Source organism: Dreissena polymorpha, chromosome 2 (genome assembly GCF_020536995.1).
Source record: "Dreissena polymorpha isolate Duluth1 chromosome 2, UMN_Dpol_1.0, whole genome shotgun sequence".
Taxonomy (NCBI): Eukaryota; Metazoa; Mollusca; class Bivalvia; order Myida; family Dreissenidae; genus Dreissena; species Dreissena polymorpha.
Window position 1 is genome coordinate 14,209,439 of NC_068356.1, and position 21,274 is coordinate 14,230,712.

At 35.0% G+C, this 21,274-nt stretch overlaps 1 protein-coding gene across 1 annotated transcript; it reads left to right on the forward strand.

Moving 5' to 3' along the window:
• The first annotated feature begins 441 nt into the window (after positions 1-441).
• LOC127865942 (26S proteasome non-ATPase regulatory subunit 10-like) lies at positions 442-17,481 on the forward strand. The gene is made up of 6 exons (XM_052406099.1): positions 442-595; positions 7,279-7,377; positions 10,639-10,785; positions 14,008-14,174; positions 14,562-14,643; positions 17,040-17,481. The coding sequence occupies exons 1-6, from the start codon at positions 500-502 to the stop codon at positions 17,133-17,135; spliced, it is 687 nt and encodes a 228-aa protein (XP_052262059.1). The 5' UTR covers positions 442-499; the 3' UTR covers positions 17,136-17,481.
• The last annotated feature ends 3,793 nt before the right edge of the window (positions 17,482-21,274 follow it).

A 21,274-nucleotide genomic window follows, 5' to 3' on the forward strand; every position in this document is an offset into this window, starting at 1 on the left:
TTATTAAATTCGATAGTTGAAAGTGAAATTCTTACAATTAACGCTGCAAAAACATACATTGATGTTTTTGTATTTTTAACTTTATTTTAAGGCAGATTTGAAACTAATGTTCAATTATATAGCTAGTGTATGTTTTCATCATTAACAAATCGAAGTCGACTTATTTTATTGGTGAAATAGAAAGTGTTAACCAATGGAGATGCCTGTAACAACCAAGCACAACAATAGCTTATAATTCGGAGTTTATACGGACCGCCGTTTATACATCGATTTTCACCAACAGAGTTGTTTTAAATATAATCTAAATATAAATAACAATATAATAAAAATACGTTAGATTTCATTAAATTATGCATACACAACTTAAAATACAGTTTGTTGTATTGTTCATTATAAGAGTATGAATATACAGTATATATTAATAAAAACGAATGCACAGTTCTTGTTTTATGTCTTGGAACGTGGGACCCGATAGATTGCCGATATTTACACATTCAAAATGGATGAAATAAGCAAATTGGCATACGAAGGAAATTTAGAAATCTTAAAGGCAAAGTACAGAGCTGATAACAACATAGCAACAAAACTAGATTCTGTATGGAAAGTTTTGTTTTTATATTTTTAGTGGCAAATTAAACTTCCTCAATATCAATAAACTTGTAGTTATGCTTTAAAAATAGAAAAACGGTTATACAGGCTACACTACAGTCTACAAGTACAATATCATGATGAGTTTAATAAACTTTGGCGACCATTATAACGCAACACGCGTTAAATATTTTCTAACGCAACATCTTTCAAACTTGAATATCTCAGTTTTTAGTTAAGATTTAAAATTGTATGTGTGATCATTTGACTACATTCTGTGCAAGCTAAAGGAATTATGGAGGTTTCGGCGAAACCCCAGTTCGGCGAATTGATTATAAATAGTAGGTGTTAAACCGGTTCGGCGAAATGATTTATAGTTGATCACGCCTTAACATAACTACATAAAAGGTGTGAATAGATCGATGTACGGCATTGCTATCACATTCAAATTGTATATTTTAATTAGCGATATTGTTTCACACTTATTATAAAGAACGCTTGGCTAAAGTGAGGCTGTCAAATTTCATCACCTGAAAAAAAACAGCTCACAGTTTGGTATCTAGTGATGAATGTCATATTATGCTGACTACTATAAATGGTCGACATTGTCACTTATGTTTTATTCTAGCTATCATGGCTAATGAATACCCTTGTATAAAATGCTTGAAAAATGTGACTCGGCGTATGCACGTCGTAAGTTGTGACAGTTGTGGTCGGTGGCAGCATCGTAAATGCGACACCGGTATTACATCTGAGCAGTACCGCTTGATGTCAAGTGGACAACTGACCATGGAGTGGTCTTGTTTGGATTGCAATTTGGACAGTGAGGTTCGTCAATTGTCGTCAACAACAGTGTATGACAAAATACCCCCTTATACAAGAAAAGTATCCCTAATTCTCCAATCCGGCAACTGTCCAAAACATACACTGTCCAATAAATATTGTGTATCCCAAGTGTTTCATGTGTTGTCATGTCAATGCATATATTATGGTGAATTGTATAAGTAAATAAGGTAATTATGACTATTTGTTATGTATAATCACTTGCAAGTAAATTTGTGTATATGAACATGTTGAAAAATCGTTAAAAGGTATTTCAATAAAATATTACACTACACACTGTTTTTCCTTTGTATTTATTCACACGATTAAATACTCATGCATACTGTTTAATTGCTCCTCGTGCGCTGATTTGAGCAATCAACTACAATAGTAATTGATCTGCTAATGGGCAACACAATAGTGTTTGCTAACACTTCGCCGACAATTTGAATGTGATAGCAATGCTGTACATCGATCTATTCACACCTATTAAGTAGTTATGTAAAGGCGTAATCAACCATAAATCATTTCGCCGAACCGGTTAAACACCTACTATTTATAATCAATTCTCGGAACTGGTGTTTCGCCGAAACCTCCAGTAACCAGCTAAAGATAAAGCCTTGATTCAGTAAAAGCACGAGTTCCTTACTCTTATTCTCATATCATCGTGACTTTAATGAAAAACCCTCAAGAAGTGCTGGAAAGTTAATGTTTTTTTCAATTTTTAAATGTTGTAATTTATTTAAAGGGATCTTTTCACGCTTTGGTAAATTGACAAAATTGAAAAAAATTGTTTCAGATTCGCAAATTTTCGTTTTAGTTATGATATTTGTGAGGAAACAGTAATACTGAGCATTTACCATGGTCTAATATAGCCATTATATGCATCTTTTGACGATTTTAAAACCTAAAAATTATAAAGCGTTGCAGCGCGAAACGATTGAATAATTTGGAGAGTTCTGTTTTTGTCGTTAAATTTTGTGAAACTACGAAGATTGCTTATATAATGTATAAAATACATCAACTATGTGTACTCGGCGGAATAGCTCAGTAGGCTTAAGCGTTTTTACTTCAGGACTCTGGCAGGACTCCAGGGGTCACTGGTTCGAAACCTGGTCCAGGCAATGTTCTTTTCCTTTTTTAAATTTTATTCTTGATTTTTTACTGGAGCTTTTACGATCCAATGTTTACATTTATCGATATAAAGCATTTAATGAATAAGTTAAAAAATGCCAAAATCTGTGAAAAGGCCCCTTTAATGGTTATCCATGACTAATATGATGATCATTCTCATGATTTCTGATGTTGATTGGAAAGGTGGTCATGTTTATTACTGTTTATTTCAGGGTGGTGCTATGATTTTTAAATTGCGTAACACACAATTGTATTAGTTTGTTTATGGATTAATAGTAGCTTTTTCAAATGTTTTCTATGCAGATTATTTTTTAATAAAATGTAAAAATATTTTAAGAACAACACGAGCAAGAGTTTAGTTTTTCCATTAAGCTACTATTTTTAGAACAAGCATATGCGTAAAGTAACAAATCTTAGCAACCAACCAGAAGGGCCAATATTATGAGAACCATAATTGTTCATTATACAGATTACTACAAAGAGCTAAGTCTTGCAAGTATTTTGTCAAAACTATGCTGATTTAAATCCTGTTTTCGTTGTTATGTCCAAGAAAACACGTAGAACTATAGATTGAACTATGACACATTTATTTATTGATGTCATGATAATGAAACATGAGAACTACGGAGTCTGAGGTAACCTCTCCTGGATCTCAAACTTCCTCACCTGCCAAGAAATGTGTGTGCTTGTTGACGGGGAGAAATCACATAAAGTACCAGTGGGCTCCGAAATCCCTCAAGGGACAGTGCTAGGACCGTTGTTATTTTTGTGCCACATAAATGACCTGCCAGAGAGGGGGAAGTCACATATCCGATCTTCTTTACAGACCTATTAACTCTTTTAAAGAACATGCAATTCTACAAAATGGCCAAGATAACCTTCAGAAATTGGCTACCGAATGTGGGATTGAATCCAACGCAAATAAATGTTATCTGTTAAGTTCCAAACACAAATCTAGCTTCTTCTATAATAGACATCCTCCAATAAGAACAAGCAAACCTCTACATTGGTATTACTTTATCAGAAGACATGGAATAAAAACATACATCACCAATATAACAAATCAAGCTAACTCTACTCTAAGTTTTCTCAGAGGAAACCTCAGTCATTGCCCTTAAGACTGCCAAAAAAATCCCAAATCAGCACTAGTCAGTTTCAAACTAGAATATGCCAGTGTGGTATGGGACCCTTTCGACCATACAGACATTGACTGCCTAGAGGGTGTCCAGCAATCTGCAGCAAGGTTCATCACCAGAGACTACTGCTCCAGACAGCCTAGTTGTGTCACAGAAATGCTTCACAAGTTGGAACTCCCACCACTCAAAGACAGACAACATGCCCACAGGTTGACGCTCTTGTATAAAGTGGTGAAAGGGCACGTACAGGCCATTTTCATTGAACGCTACCTTAAGCCACTAAGGCCTAAACGTACCATAAGGGCTAAGAAATACGAGGACTTTATCCATAAAAAATATTTGTGACTGATGTAATATTTTCATGAAAATTGCCCATGACTCATATAGGTATATACTATATAGTATACATTATACATCTCCGTTACAATTAGTAAATGCAACAATTATATAAAAAAGATATAACTTCATAATGTAAAATATAAAATTGAATGTAATAAATTTAATACAAAATATTAATTATTATAAAATATTTAAACCTATTTAAACAAGTGAAATACATATGAAGACAGTTGAACGAGTAAACTAAAGTTTAAAACATCGGTGACAATAAGACACTGCAGCAAGTAGGGAATGTAGCCTTCAACATTCCAAATGTGACGTTTCCTTTTAAATATTCATACATGCAATATTGATTGTTTTTATTAATTTTATGTTTTCCTGGTTTACAAACCAACCTAGAATGATGACATTGAAATTACATTAGAATTGTATAGCGTTTCGTCATTTCAATGTGCAAACAGATGAAACCATACCTATGTACCCAACATACTAAAGCCTCAGATTGTCAAAGATGAGTGATTTTATCCTGAGCTTGCACTAAATGTAGTCAAATGAGCACATCTACAATTTTATATAAAAATCTTTGTTCATAACTGAGATAATCAAGTTTGAAAAGTATTGCAATAGAAAAGTCTCCAAGTGTTCTGATGGATTTCACAAGGGCCTATAAGACTAAAAGATGACCCATTTTACACTATCAGTATGAGCCAAGCTAGGTTTATATTGAAATTTGAATGAGCATGAAAAGGTTGTTTTTATAGTTTGAGTAAAGAGACCCCGTTACTCGATGGACCTTGATTTCAGATTTCAAGACATAAAAGTATCAATATATTTCAGTTACATGTGACGTTTAAGATTAAGGAGCCAATTAATGTTTGCAAGCATATACAATTTCACCTAGCACAATCATGCACAACAAAAGAAGTCCAGAATGGTCAGCGATTAAATTTGCCCATAGGGAAAGTACCAGTAAAAGTCAAATTGAAATAATAATCACGTGAAATACTGAAATTCAGAACATTCAGATATTGATATCCTGGGACACTTTAATTAGCTCGTACTTTATTGAACATACTTGAATAATATTCTTTCAATGATATGGCTTTATCAATTGTTTTCAAATGACAATGGGACTTTTTTATTTTGTTTAATTGGAAAAGTGCCATTGACCAATTCTTTATAATGAAGGACAACAAATGGCCAATGGTGTACTTGGCCTTTTTTCATGTTGAAACGAGTGACAGTCTATTTTTTGAATCTCTTAAATTTTGACAGCAAAAAAAAATATTGGAAATAATTAAACGTGCTTAATTAAAGTCTATTTGGTAAATATGTATTTTTTTCTGTTTATGTGAAAACCTGAATAATTTTTAGCTCGGCCGTTTTGGAGAAAACCCGAGGTATTGTCATAGCCAGCTCGTCGTGTCTGCCGTCCGCGTTGTGCTAAAACCTTAAATCTAAGTGCTTCAACCTACAACTTTGAAACTTCATATGTAGCTGCACCTTGATGAGTTCTACATGCCAAACCCATTTATAGCGAGGCTGTTTTCGGAGAAAACCCGAGGTATTGTCATAGCCTGCTCGTTGTCCGCCGTCCGCCGGCGTTGTGCTAAAACCTTTAAATTGGCTCTAAAATCAAAGTGCTTTTACCTACAGTTTTTAAACTTCATATGTAGATGCACCTTGATGAGTTTTACATGCCACACACATTTTGGGTCACTAGGTCAGAGGTCAAGGTCACTGTGACCTCTTAAAAAAGAAGAATTCGGACAAGCTTTCGCAGCTGAGTGTGGCACCCGTTATGCGGTGCTCTTGTTGGGTCACTAGGTCAAAGGTCAAGGTCACTGTGACCTCTAAAAAAATAAAAAATAAAAAAAATTCTGACAAGCTTTCATCTATTCAAAACTGCACCCGCAGCCGAGCGTGGCACCCGTTATGCGGTGCTTTTGTTAGATATTGTAATCACCTCATGTTTGGCAGTGTCTTGTTTGTTGTTTACATCATCTTTTTTCTCCTCATTATGACTCTAGAGGACAATTTTTTCATAAAATACAGAATGTTTCTCTGGAAAATATCTAGATTGAGTTTGACTCTAGGACATGGCATGTGCGAAAAAAAAAAGGTCACCAGGTTTAATCTAAGAATAACATTGAATTGCAATGTTATTCTTAGATTAAACCTGGTGACTAGCAATTTGCAACCACTCTAGAGGCAACATTAATATCTCAATCTTGATGAAAATTGGACAGAATATTAATTTGTACACAATCTAGACTGAGTTCGAATCTGGATCAAAAACTAGGTCACAAGGTCAAATTTTACTCAAAATCCTTGTTAAAACTCTAAAGTACACTTGTGACTCAATCTTGATGAAACTTTGTCAGAATGTTTACACTTACCAACATATAGACTGAGTTCAAATTTATGTCCAAAGGGTCCAAAAACTAGGTCACCAGCTTAAAAGTTGGAAAAATCTTTATTTAACTTAGGGGCTTCATTTATCACTCAATATAGATAAAACATGGTCAGAATGTTTATCTGGAAAATATCTTGAATGAGTTCAAATCTGGGGAGTGTTTATTAAAGAAATTAGCTTAAGTCTCCAGGTCAAATCTTACAAAAACATTGTTACAACATAGAGGCCACATTGATGACTCAATCTTAATGAAGCTTTGGGTCAGAATGTTTATCTGGACAATATCGTGAATGAGTTCAAATCTGGGGAGTGTTTGTAAAAAAGTAGCCTAGGTCTCGAGGTCAAATCTTACAAAAACTTTGTTACAACATAGTGGCCACATTGATGACTCAATCTTAATGAAGCTTAGTGAGAATGTATGCTCTGACAGTATCTAGGCTGAGTTTGAATCTGGGTCATGTTGTCCAAAAAGTAGGTCACTGGGTCAACTCTTAAAAACAATTATCACCAAAATAGTGGCACTTTTATGACTTGGTCTTGAGCAAACTTGATCAGAATTTTTTTATCTTGACAATATGGAGGCCATATTTTAATCTTGGTCAAGTGTTGGTAAAAACCATATCACCAGGTCAAGTCTTCAACAATATGTAAGAACTCAGGTGAGCACTTAAGGGTCATGATGGAGCTCTTGATTCTCTGAAATGATGCTTTAATACTTAAAAATTTACATTAAAACCAAATACATGATATGCTGTCGAGATAAATCATTATTACAGAAATTTGTCATATTACAGACTTTTCACTCATTTGAGATTTGTATGGACAAATGTCCCTATATTTCAGACCCATCGGATGCCATTACATTGGGCTGCATCTGGGGGTCACACAGATATTGCAGAATTCCTGTTGAGCTTGAATGTTCCTGTTGATGCAAGAGATGAGGTAGGGTATAGATTAAATTAGTTCTTATTAGCTCACCTAAATGCTCATGATGAGCTTTTGTGATCGCCTTTGGCCGTCGTTTGTTGTGCGTCGTCAACATTTGCCTTGTTAACACTCTAGAGGTCACATTTCCTGTCCGATCTTTATGAAACTTGGTCAGTAGATTTGTCCCAATAATGTGTTGACGAGTTTGAATATGGTTCCAGTTGGTTGAAAAACAGCCGCCAGGGGGCGGGGCATTTTTCCTGATATGGCTATAGTAAAACATTATTAACACTGTAAAACTCCAATTTATAGTATAATCTTAAAGAAACTTGGTCAGAACATTTGGTCTAATGATATCTTGGATGAGTTCGAAAATGGATTCTGTCTGTTCAAAAACATGGCCGGCAGGGGGCTGGGCATTTTTCCTTATATGTTTATAGTAAAACGTTGTTAACCCTCTAGAAGTCACATTTATGGTCCAATCTTTATGAAACTTGGTAATAACATTTGTTCTAATAATAGCTTGCCTTAGTTGAAAATTGTCATGGTTCTTTGGAAAAAAAAAGGCCTTCAAGGGGCAGGGCATTTTTCCTTAAATGGCTTTAGTTAAGCCTTGTTAACTCTCTAGAAGTCACATTTATGGTCCAATCTTTATGAAACTTGCTCAGAACATTTGCTTTAATGCTGGCTTGGCTGAGTTTTAAAATGGTTATGCCAGGTTCTTTGAAAAATATGGCCTACAGGGGGCTGGGCATTTATCCGTATAAGGCTATAGTAAAACCTTGTTAATTTTCTAGTTGGTATTTTGGCCAAATTTGGGAACTTAAGTATGAATTTTGGGAATTATGGGACATTTTATACTATACATACACTAAAGTGCTCCAGCTAGGATTTGAAAAGGGCAGGGGGGCTTTTTTGTCAAAAGGGCACTTTCGACGCGCAGTATTTTGTCAAAAGGGCACTTTCGACGCGCAGTATTTTGTCAAAAGGGCACGTTCGAGCGCGCGGGTGTTTCTGGAATGCTTCCTATTGCATGTTAATTTATATGTTATAAATAATTGTATTATTCCCATTATTATTAAACCATTCAAATAAAATGTCTACAATGAGGATTTAACTATTTAAAATGTAATAAGAGATTTATGAATTATCATATTATGTAAAAAAAAAAAAATTTTTTTTTTTTTTTTTTTTTGAGGGGGGGGGGGGGGGGGGGGGGGGCAGGGCGGAGGTTCGGAGGGGCAGGGCGGAGGTTCGGGAGGGTAGGGCGCGGCGCCCTTCGATTTAGGCCTAGCTGGAGCACTGATACACCCATTATATGCATATGAGTTGTTCAGAAAGCTTATTTCTCAGGAGTATCTTGAGGAATTTTGTTTAGACTTTAGTATACATTTCTGATATAATAGCAAATTATGGTAACTCTAAATTTTTCAATTTTAAAATATTAGGGAATTTAGCGGTACTTGTACACTTAGAAATTAACATATGTTCTATAAAGGTAGGTTTAGGTTTTTTAATTGGCCAGTTTCTGAGGAATTGCTTAAGGGATTTCATGTAAACTTTAACATGTACTTCAAATATTGCTTCATCTCAATAAGACAAGTTTGTTTACTCTAGTTTTAAATTGGTCAAAATAAGGGGCCATTTTGATTAAAAAAATTACATTATGTTTTATCTGGAATGGTTCAATTTGTTTGGTAAGCTATTTTCTCAGGAATTGCTGTAGGGATTTTATGTAAATTTAAAACATGTATTAATCATTTTTTTATAATGACCTCGTAGGCCAGAATTGGTTTCACTAGACTAAAATTTGTTAAAATGTGTGGCCATTTTCACTTTGAACTTAACATATGTGCTAAATATGCTTTTATCACATGCCATACCCTGTTTCCCATGTAATATAACCATTACTATATTTTTATCTTACACATGGGTAATATACTTTGTAAGCGTTTTCATTGGCTTAGTGTTTGTTCGATTGACCAATCGCATTTTGTTATTTTGCTGAAATGACATTGTGACGTATAAAAATTACGTCAAGAAATGTAAACAACATTTGGGGTTTATCATTATGTTTGTGTAAATATTTATTTAATTTGCTCATTTTAAAGCATGTGATAAAAAAGATCTTACACTCGTTGTCATTTCATACCATATTTTATTAAACTTGTCCAGGAAATTCGTAAGTAAGCTCGCCAAAGGCTCGCTTACTAACAAAATTCCTGAACTAGTTTAATAAAATATGGTATGATATGAAAACTCGTGTCAGATCCTATATGTCTAAGTTTTTCAGTAACCTATTTTCTCTGAAATAAGACATTCTTTTCAACAGGAATTTTATTCCAGTCATTTTTAATACTGAGCCACACTAAAGTTAACTTCATGCGAAACTAATAGAATGGCATCGCCAAAAGTATTTTAACTTTTATTAATTTTCCCTTTAAAAAAAGCTAAATAAAATTATTCAACAATTAAGATTAATTTTTGTTTTGTTAGTATGTCAGGGGACTCCCTTAGCAACTCCTGACAACATCACACAAAATGTACCAGTATAAATTGGACCAACGGGCAGCATACTAACAAATTCATATATGTCCACAATTGAAGATTAATTAATTTATAATATACCTAATAATATTCGATGAAAGTTTGACTGTGTTGTTTCCATGATAATCCAAAAAGTTTTAAACTGTCAATTTACACACACTAAGTATTGAAAGCTATACCTACATCCGTGCACTAAGACCGGCACTAAACAAGGACGGGGGCCGATACCAACTCTCGCACACCTGGAACCATACGTTAACATCGCTCACCCGACAATTAGCGGTGTTAATGTTTCCCAACAGTAGGTATTCATTCTGCTGATGGAGTCCGTAGTACACGGACAAAAGCTCCAGGTATAGCTTTCAATACTTAGTGTGTGTAAATTGACAGTTTAAAACTTATTGGAATACCTAATAACACTTGGATGCATAAATAAATATACTTTTTTATTTTGTTTGTTAATGTCCAAGGCCCACCATAAAAGGATCGACAAAAACCAGATTTTATGACTGGCATTTACAAACTTCAAGGATTGGGAGAGAGGACTTGCAACTTTTGAAAGCTAGTGGGAGTTCTGATAAATACTTATCAGTAAACAGATGATTCATATTATACATGAAGTATCAACATTTCTACAGTAGTATATATAATATCTTGGTTTTAATCATCTCAAATGCAGTGTAATATAGTGTTATATCAAAGGGAAATAGTTTTATTAAACTATTTCAGACAAACTGGACTCCATTAATGATAGCAGCTTCAGCAGGTCGCATGCAGATCGTATCGAGTCTAATTTCACATGGAGCGCAAGTGAATGCAGTTAATCAGACAGGACAGAGCGCTCTTCACTATGCAGCATCAAAGGACAGATATGAGGTACCATTATTTATAATGGTTACTGTTATTCCTGTTCATGTAAGTGCACATTCTTACTGGTAACTTAGCTGCTTTTTAGCTCACCTGATTGCTCAGGTGCGCTTTTGTGACCGGTCTTTGTCCGTGGTCCGTCCGTCCCTCCACATTTGTTCGTAAACACACTAGAGGCCACATTTATTGTCCGATCTTCATGAAACTTGGTCAGAAGATTTGTCCCAATGATATCTCGATCGAGTTCGAAACTGGGTCATGCTGGGTCAAAAGCTAGGTCACTAGGTCAAAAAAAAAGAAAAACCTTGTAAACACTGTAGAAGTCACATTTCATGCCCAATCTTGTCAAAATGTTTGCCTTGTTGATATGTTGGTTGAGTTCAAACGTGGTTCCGGTCTGTTGAAAAACATGGCTGCCAGTGGGCGGGGCAGTTTTCCTTATTTGGCTCTAGAGAAACCTTGTAAACACTCTAGAAGTCACAATTTTTGCCCAATCATCATGAAAATTGGTCAAAACATTGGTTTTATTTTATCTTGGACGAGTTCGAAAGTGGTCCAGATCGGTGAAAAAACATGGCTGCCAGTGGGCGGGGCATTTTTCTCTATATGTATATAGTGAAAATATGTGAACACTCTAGAAGTCACATTTTTGGCCCAATTTTCATGACATTTGGTCAAAATGTTTGTCTTAATGATATGTTGGTTGAGTTCAAAAGTGGTTCCGGTCCGTTGAAAAACATGGCCGCCAGTGGGCAGGGCAGTTTTCCTTTTTTGGCTATAAAGAAACCTTGACACTCTAGAAGTCACAATTTTTGCCCAATCATGATGAAAGTTGATCAAAACATTGGTTTTATTGATATCTCAGACGAGATTGAAAATGGTCCAGATCGGTGAAAAAACATGGACGCCAGGGTCGGGGCATTTTTCTCTATATGTATATAGTGAAAACATGTGAACACTCTAGAAGTCACATTTTTGGCCCAATTTTCATGAAATTTGGTCAGATCATTTGTTTCCTTGATACAAGAGTTGAGTTCGAAAATGGTTCTGGTCAGTTGAATAACATGGCTGCCGGGGGGGGGGGGGGGCAGTTTTCTTATATTTATATAGTAAAAAAAGCTTGTGAACACTCTAGAAGTCACATTATTTGCCCAATCATCATAAAACTTGGTGAAAAGATTGGTTTTATATATATCTCAAATGAGTTTGCAAAGGGGGTGGGGCAGTTTTCCTTATGTGACTAGAGAGAAATCTTGTGATCGAACACTATAGAAGTTACATTTTTTGCCTAATCATCGTGAAACTTAGTCAATACATTGGTTTTATTGATTTCTCGGACATTTGAAAAATGGCTCAGATCGGTGAAACACACTTTTTAGCTCACCTGATTGCTCATGTGAGGTTTTAGGATTGGTCTTTGTTCGCTGTCCGTCCACATTTGGTTTGTAAACACTCAAGCATTCACATTTCTCATGCATTCTTTATCAAAGTTGCTGAAAGATCTCAGTCAAGTTTGATAATGAGCAAAATCACTTAAGAAATGCCATAATTATTGCCCTTAGATTGTCCAAATTTTCATTATATTATACAAAATCCTTTTAAACACTCTAGAGGTCACAATTTTGTTTCAGATTTTATGAATCTTTGTTATATTTATTTTTGTAAGCAAAGTTTGATGTTTGGTTAGGGGGGTCAACTCAAAATATAGGTAAACAGGTCAAATCTTACAAAAATAAAAACACTCCATGCGCCAGAGTTTTGGTTCAATAATGATAAAACTTGACCAGGATGTTTGTCTGGACAATATCTAGGTAAAGTTTGACATTTGGTAAAGATTGAATGAACTGACTCCTCTCAGGTGAGCGAACTAGGGCCATCTTGGCCCTCTTGTTTACTAGTAGGGCCAGTTATTATGCACACTGTGTACTGGTCAACCAGCTTACCCAGTAAAAGTGTCAGTAGGACAACTGACTGCTGTGGTAGAAATGTTGAATGTAGCAATACAAGCAAACACTACCAAACGATAATTACTCTCATCAATGTTACTGACTTAAAATACACCAATACTCATGACAAATAACAAAGATACAGGCTGGGTTTTCACACTGCAAACTCTGAAAATGCATAATAAATGAAGTTGAAATCCATTTCTTAGGCTTGTCAGTGAGGCTGAGTGAGCTGTCATAATTGATCCAGTGTGATGGAGAAGGGAAATAGTGTAAATGGTTTTGTTTTTATTAGCGAGGCTGTTTTCAGAGAAAAACCGAGCTATTGTCATAGCCAGCTCATCGTGTTGTCCGCCGGCGTCGTGCTAAAACCTTAACATTGGCTCTAAAAACAAAGTGCTTCCACTTACAACTTTGAAACTTAATATGTAGATACACCTTGATGAGTTCTACACGCCACACCCATTTTTGGGTCAATAGGTCGAAGGTGAAGGTCACAGTGACCTAAAAAAAAAAAAAATTCGGACAAGCTATTGCAGCCGAGCATGGCACCTGTTATGCGGTGCTCTTGTTTTTCAATTTACAGCGTGGCTAGTTTTATTAATAGTGCTTTTTTCTTACTAATTTGCATATTTTTTTATTATCCCACGCCATAGGCGGAGGGATATTGTTTTGGCGATGTCCGTCCGTCTGTCTTTCCGTTCGTGGGTCCTTCTGTCCGGCACTTTTGTGTCCGGAGCCATATCTTGGAAGTGCTTTGGAGGATTTCAATGAAACTTGGTATGAGTATATATATGGATAAAAGGATGATGCACGCCTAATGGCATTGTACGCCATCTGTTAATAACAGAGTTATGGCCCTTTGTATCTTGGAAAAATGCTTTTTTGTGTCAGGAGCCATATCTTGGAAGTGCTTTGGCGGATTTCATTGAAACTTGTATGAGTATATATATGGATAAAAGGATGATGCACGCCTAATGGCATTGTACACCATCTGTTAATAACAGAGTTATGGCCCTTTGTATCTTGGAAAAATGCTTTTTTGTGTCAGGAGCCATATCTTGGAAGTGCTTTGGCGGATTTCATTGAAACTTGTATGAGTATATATATATGGATAAGAGGATGATGCACGCCAAATGGCATTGTACACCATTGGATAATAAAGGAGTTATGGCCCTTTGTATCTTGAAAAAATGCTTGTTTGAGTGTCAAATATAACACTTTTGTGTCCAGAATCATATTGGCTGGGGATATCAATTCAACGAATTTGCTTGTTTTCTTTAAGATAGCTGAAAAGCTTTTACAGAACGGTGCAGATATTGATGTTGGTGACCAGTTCAACAGCACACCTCTCCATCGTGCAGCATCTCAAGGTCATGTGAAAATGGTTAAACTCCTGCTTCAATATCGGCCTGATGTCAATATGAAAGACTCCAGTGGAAACACTCCCTTGTAGGTATCATGATCTGTAGAGGGACTGCACAGATTTGTGTGAAAATGATATGCAATGCCATCCTTTGATTATAAATTAATGATTTCATTTTTATTTCGGGTAACTTTTCTTCATTCTCATATGTATATTTGCCTTTTTGGATAACTTTTTTTGGTCTCAAGTTTGAATTTAATGAAATATTAGCTTAAACATTTTTGGCACTCACCCATCCTAGTGGGTAACAAAAGATGCCATACATAAAGCTAAAAGACAATCTCTTGGCAATGGCACATTGACTATATAAGAGTTTTTTCGGTTAGGTCAGGTCACAGTGACACAAGTGTGTTTTTGTTGAGGTATTTATAATTGCATGAAATATTCTGTTTGACCTATTTTTCATTGCACAGACACCTGGCTTGTGAGGAAGAGAGGTCTGAAGTCTGCCGGTTACTGATAGCACATGGAGCATATGTAACAATATTAAACAAGGTACTGGTATACAAGATCAAAATAAAGTTCACCCTAAACTGTATACTTCACACTCACAGGAGTGGGCAAACATTAGCTTCATAAATATTAACTAAACATTTCTTCTGAAACTACTTGATTGAAAGTAACCAAACTTGGCTTCAATGTTCCTGTTATGGGCTTCTATCAAAATACTTCTAATGATTTATGAATTTCCTTGACCTAACACAACAAGTTGAAGGGTTCGGCTTTTTTTAAAAACAAGTCCATCATGTGGTCTTAAATGTTTAATTATTCCACTTTACAGATAAATGTGATATTGTGAGTCATTAAGCTCTATTGAGTGTCATAGGGCCATATTTACACATTTGTGTTAAAACTCCCTAAACAGGCCTTTATTACATAAATGCATTTCCACTCGTATTCAAAATGACATCTTTGGAAAACTATATATTTAGTACTTTTTACAATGTTTATCAAGATTGATAATTATTAAGGTACATGTTTGTGGTCTGAACCATTTTTACATTTTCATTCCTTTTGTTAGCTCGACTATTATATATGAAATATATATAGTGGAGCTATCCTACTCACCCCAGCGTCGGCGTATCCGTTTCCGTGCCGTTTCCGTGCAAATGTTAAAGTTTTCGTACTACCCCAATTATTTTCATTGTCCCTTGACATATTGCTTTCATATTTTGCATACTTGTTAACCAACATGACACCTGCCTATAAACAAGAGCAGACAACTCTATCAACATTTTGTCATAATTATGGCCCCTTTTCCACTTAAGTATATGCAGCAAATGTTAAAGTTTGCGTACTACCCCAAATATTTTCAATGTCCCTTGACATATTGCTTTCATATTTTGCATACTTGTTTACCATCATGTCCTGAACCTATAAACAATTGCATACAAATGTATCAAGCATTTTGACAGAATTATTGCCCCTTTTATACTTAGAATATGCATATTATTGATAAATCTATGTTAAACTTTGCATACTACCCCAAATATTTCCTATATCCTTTGACATATTGCTTTTATATTTTGCATACTTGTTTACCAACATGACCCCAACCTATAAACAAGCAGACCACTGTATCAAGCATTTTGACATAATTATGGCCCCTTTTACACTTAGATAATTGAACATTTTGCTTAAATTGCCATTACTTCTTTATTTATGATCACATTTTATTATTACTTTGACAAAACAACAATTACCTGAATACCACAATGGATTCCACCCAAACAATACCCCAGGCCCCTACCCAGAATCCCTCCCTCCCCCAATTTTTTTAAACATCGTCTAATAAATTACCACACCCACATTATACCCCTCTCTCACCCCCCTACCCCCCCCCCAACCTCCCCCCCAATTTTTTTTAACATCAAATAAATTACCCCACCCCACATTATACCCCCCTCTCGCCCCCCTACCCCCCCAACCCCATTTTTTTTTAAACATCATCTAATAAATTACACCCCCCACATTATACCCCCTTTTTTTCCTTTTTTTATTTTTGAAAGATCGTCTAATAAATGACCACACCCACCATTATACCCTCTCTCTACACCCCCCCCCCAAATTTTTTTATATTTTTCTTTCCTTTTTTTATTTTTGAAAGATAGTCCAATAAATTATTGAATATGAAAAATTTCCCCCGTGATGGCTTACGTTATACTGTCAAGTACTCGAATAGTCGAGTGCGCTGTCCTCTGACAGCTCTTGTTTTTCTTCCCAGTGCATATAATACTTTTGCTTTTGCTGTAAAAATTGATTAAAAAAAATCTACTAAATGTCTCTTTGAAAGTTTAAGTTTGTTACATTATTCTGTTTTGCTGTACTTTGGACTAAGGACTTATTTATAACAGCTTACTGGCAGTGAGTCTGTCCTTAAATCAACATTTAAAAGCCCCACATATAAAACCCTTTGTATAATATGATCTTCCAAACATAAAAACAAGAATCAAGTATAACTATAAATTTGTCTAAAATTACAAGTTGTAAAATAAAAAGATGAACAATCCATACACAATATTACACTGGGGGCATGAGGCACTTTTTAGAAGCTATTTTTGTATTGTTTTGATATCACCATACAAATATAATGTATTGTCTTTATCTGTTATCAATGATAAGTAGTAAGAAGTACAAAAATACATGTGTGTATAATTGATAATGTCGTTTAATGATGTCATCACACAATAATATGTTTCATTGTTTCTATAGTCATAATTATTAGGAATAGAGCGCTCAGTGTTCAGAGTGGTGCATTCAACAATTGTTTGATTATTTAATCATAAGATGACCATTAACATCAAGATTTTTTTGTTAAATATATATGTTTTTGTATTTTCATCAAATATTTTTTTCTGTTTGATTTGATGTTGCTAATCGACTTTTTTCAGGAGGAGAAGACGCCCCTGGATCTTGCGCCTGCAAATTTAAGACGCACTCTTCAGAAGCACAGTGAGGAGGTACAGATCATTCCTGTAGACAGATAGATGGGTGAGGCTGCAGTGACAATATCATTTAAAATGAAAAACGACAGAGAAAGTTTGCATTGCTTGACAGAAGACAAAACATTTCACAGAGCTGCAAGGAACTCTTGTGTTACTTAAGTGACCATTCCTAATGGTTAAAGTTGACATTTCATGTTAATTATGAACAAATAGTAATGCTTAAATATTTCTCAATGTAAAGGTGTTATACAAATATTGTATTAACATAAATTTTATTGATATGTTTAAGCTTACATGGAGTTTCAAGTTTTAAGTAAATTGCATTGGTTTACTTAATTTGAATTTGTATTCATGCAAGTCTTATTAATAAAAATCCTTTTTAAAACAACATTGTAATTCGGACTAATAATTATTATGATATTAGTTAAATTTAATCACATGCTTACCTCATTTGCTGTAATGATTTTTGGAATAGATTTGAAAATAAATGCCCATAAAAAATAGGTGCCAAAAGTAAGGATATTTTTTAGGGATCAAGTGTAGAGCCACGCTTTTTACTCAATCATCCTTAAACTTGCTCAGAACATTTACCAAATTATATTTCCAAGGAGTTTTAAAGTTTGTTATACAGGGTCAAATACAAGGCCACTAGTACAAATTGATGGATAACTAGTTTGGTGGGGTAAAGAATTGTGGAAAAGGCTTAGTAACTTTCTATAAGATAAATGTTTGTAAGCCCAATTAAAATACTGGGCTTTCAAGCGGGGACGTCGAGGAGAAAAATGACTGCTCATCAATCTAATTAGTTAAATTTGGATCACCATGATACTTGGTTATATTGTTGTTTTTAGCTCTACTGGCCGAAGGCCTGAAGAGCTTATGTCATGGTGTGGTTAAAGATGAAAATCTTTAATATTTTGACATAACTTTTGCAATATTGAAGATAGCAACTTCATATTTGGCATGCATGTGTATCTCATGGAGCTGCACATTTTGAGTGGTGAAAGGTCAAGGTCATCCTTCAAGGTCAAAGGTCAAAAACAAAAAATTCAAAGCTGTGCAGAAGGGGACATAGTGTTTCCGACAAACACATTTCTTGTTTGTTTACATATAAAATTCTATCCTTTTGAAACTTCAGCGGATGTTTTATATCATCAATGGCCAGAACCCCATTGAGAGTAAAGAAAATTTGTCCAAGCCATTTGAAGTTTAAACTTTATGTTTCTTTTTGTTTATGCGATAAATTTCCCATTTTGGTTCTGTTTATTTAAAACTTACTCAGATTGTTCATACTATCAAGGGCTTGAGCCCTATTGATTCCAGTCAGTAGAGCGATTCAGGCCCTCATGGGCCTCTTGTTTATATAATCTATGCCAAGTTGGATTGCCAGCTAGATTCCTTAGAGCAATTTTGAATAATGGCCCTTGAATTATAAAAAGTGGTAATATAACTCTTGTTGGATCACTTACTTAGAGTTCTAATAAAAGCATCATTGATCTGCAATTCTTGGTCAGCTTTCTTGCTCACAATATTTGTGGGCATAAAATCTTGACCATGTATCATAACCTGCCATATCGTTTGAAGTCATTCTGAATGAATTATGGCCATGAATGATAAACAATTTGCCAAATTATTGTCTCAAATTCCAGATTGCCTGAAGCACTTCTTAATTATGCCCATGGAATTATTCAAATGGCCAAAATAAAGATGTCTGCTCTGTAACTCAAATTTTAATCGTATCATAATCAAACTAATTTTCTGATGCAACATTTGTGTCACTTATTTATGCATCCTTCACATTTCAATGTAACCCAGACTTGAATAAGGGAGTCTTCTGTGACAAGTTTGCGTTCTTGTTGCCAGTGGTCTTCAAACATTCTCAGAATATTTGTTTCAGTTATATGGTAGAAGACTTTGAAACCATGTCATATTGGGTCAAAAACAGTTAAACTTTTTTGCTAAAAAGTTAAAGCACATCACAGTGAAACATACTGAAAATTGGCCCAATTATACCTCAGATGAGATCAAAACTGGGTCCAATGGTTAAAAAAATTAGTGCACATGGCGGAATTGAAAAAGGAATTTGGGTATTCTAGTTGCATTAATTAACATACATGTTTTTATGTTCGTCTATTTAATTTTCTTCTTCCAGATGTTCAATTCATTAAAATACATGGCTTGAGCCTTGAGGGGTTGAATGAATTGTAATTTATTCTAATGTATAGGATTATTACTAGTCTTCTGTAAAAATCGTTTTGAGAAGAAGCACTTGCTCGGTATTACATTAATGCTAAGTAGCAAAATATGTTCACTTTTATTTTTCAAATTGCTGAGAAGTTAAAAAAACTGGGCTATTGTTGAGCAGACAGAAATAATTATTTCATTTTTAAATGCTTTGATTATACCATTAACTATGTGGAAAAAAGAGAAATAATTGCTCTCTTGTCCATGGTATATTTTAAAAGCTGAATACATAACCTCTTAATGCTTTTAATAGTAACGGTGGTGATGTTGACCTTTCGAGAACTAGTAATTATTTATCTTGATGCAAATGATACGCTGAAAAACAGTCCAAAACATGTAATACCTCCCTAAGGTAAAGCTATAGGGATCACTATCATGACTTATACCCTTGATGTATATATGGGTGTTAACATTTATTTGTTTTAAATAAAAAATTTAGGATTTGCAAGTGTCGGCTGTAAAAAAAGAGAAATAAGCAATGATATTAACTTAAACAGCACAAATCAACAATGATAATAATTATAGTAAAATGCATGGTATGGTGTACTGTACTCCACCAATCCATACTTAAATTTGAGGACGAACCCTCAAACATCTGGTTAAACAAATAAGCCATCGGTTATACAAATCCGTAAAGACTGTTAGAAAGTTGCATAAATCTTGAGCATTTTTCACTGCCAATTTCCACATATCCACGTTGAATTACATTACTTGTTCTTAGCATATCTGAGAACGCAGTACTCCAGGTGAGCTATTTTGATAGCCCGAGAATCTGTCGGAGTACGGTGTTGGTCATCAACTTTTAGCTTGTTACCACATTAGAGGACACATTTTTCATCATATCTTGATGAAACTTGGTCACTATGTTTATCTAAACAATATCTAGTTCGATTCCGGGTCAGGTGCGTCTATAAAACTAGGTAACCAGGTCAAATTTGAGAAAAAATGTCTCAGTCTTGATAATACATTGTTAAAATGTATATCTGGACAATATCCGGCCAGATAAAAAAATCTGGGTGACTGTCGTCCACAAACTAGGTCCCCAGATAAAATGTTAGAAAAAAACACACTATATCCACTCCATGATATTTCATACTGGAATGCAACGCAAAAGTCAACGCACATTTGCATTTAAGATTTTATTTAGGTTATTCAGTATATTAATGTCAATTTTTTTTCAACATACACCTACCGATTTAGTTCAAGTTTGTGCATTGCCGTTTTTATCGTCTTCGTAGTTCTATGAATATTGACTTGGTCACCTTACAGTCATGGCTAAGTTTACACTGATTTGCATTTAAGCTGCTGAAAATAAACTTGTTTACAAGAATACTGCTGATCCCTAATAAGGACATTGAATTTTGCACAAGTAGCTGATTTAAGGTATAAGGGAAATGCGTTGCAATTTTCAGGCATGCAGTTTTGTTTTATCATAAAATCCACTCAACAAAGTACAGGTCAGCACGAGTATAAACAATATCTCGACATTTGACGTTCAATGAAAAGTGCCTTTTGTAGCTCACCTGAGCACAATGTGCTCATGGTGAGCTTTTGTGATCGCCTTTTGTCCGTCATGCGTTGTGCGGCGTCAACATTTGCCTTGTTAACACTCTAGAGGCCACATTTCTTGTCCAATCTTCATGAAATTTGGTCAGAAGATTGGTCTCAATGAACTCTTGGATGAGTTCGAAAATGGTTACATTTGCTTGAAAAACATGGCTGCCAAGGGGTAGGGCATTTTTCCTTATATGGCAATATTTTTCTATAGTAAAATCTTGTGAACACTATAGAGGCCACATTTATTGTCCAATCTTCATAAAACTTGATCAGAAGATTCATCCCAATAATATCTTGGACGAGTTAAAAAAATGATGCCGGTTGGTTGAAAAATATGGCAACCAGGGGCAGGGCCTTTTTCCTAATATGGCTATAGTAAA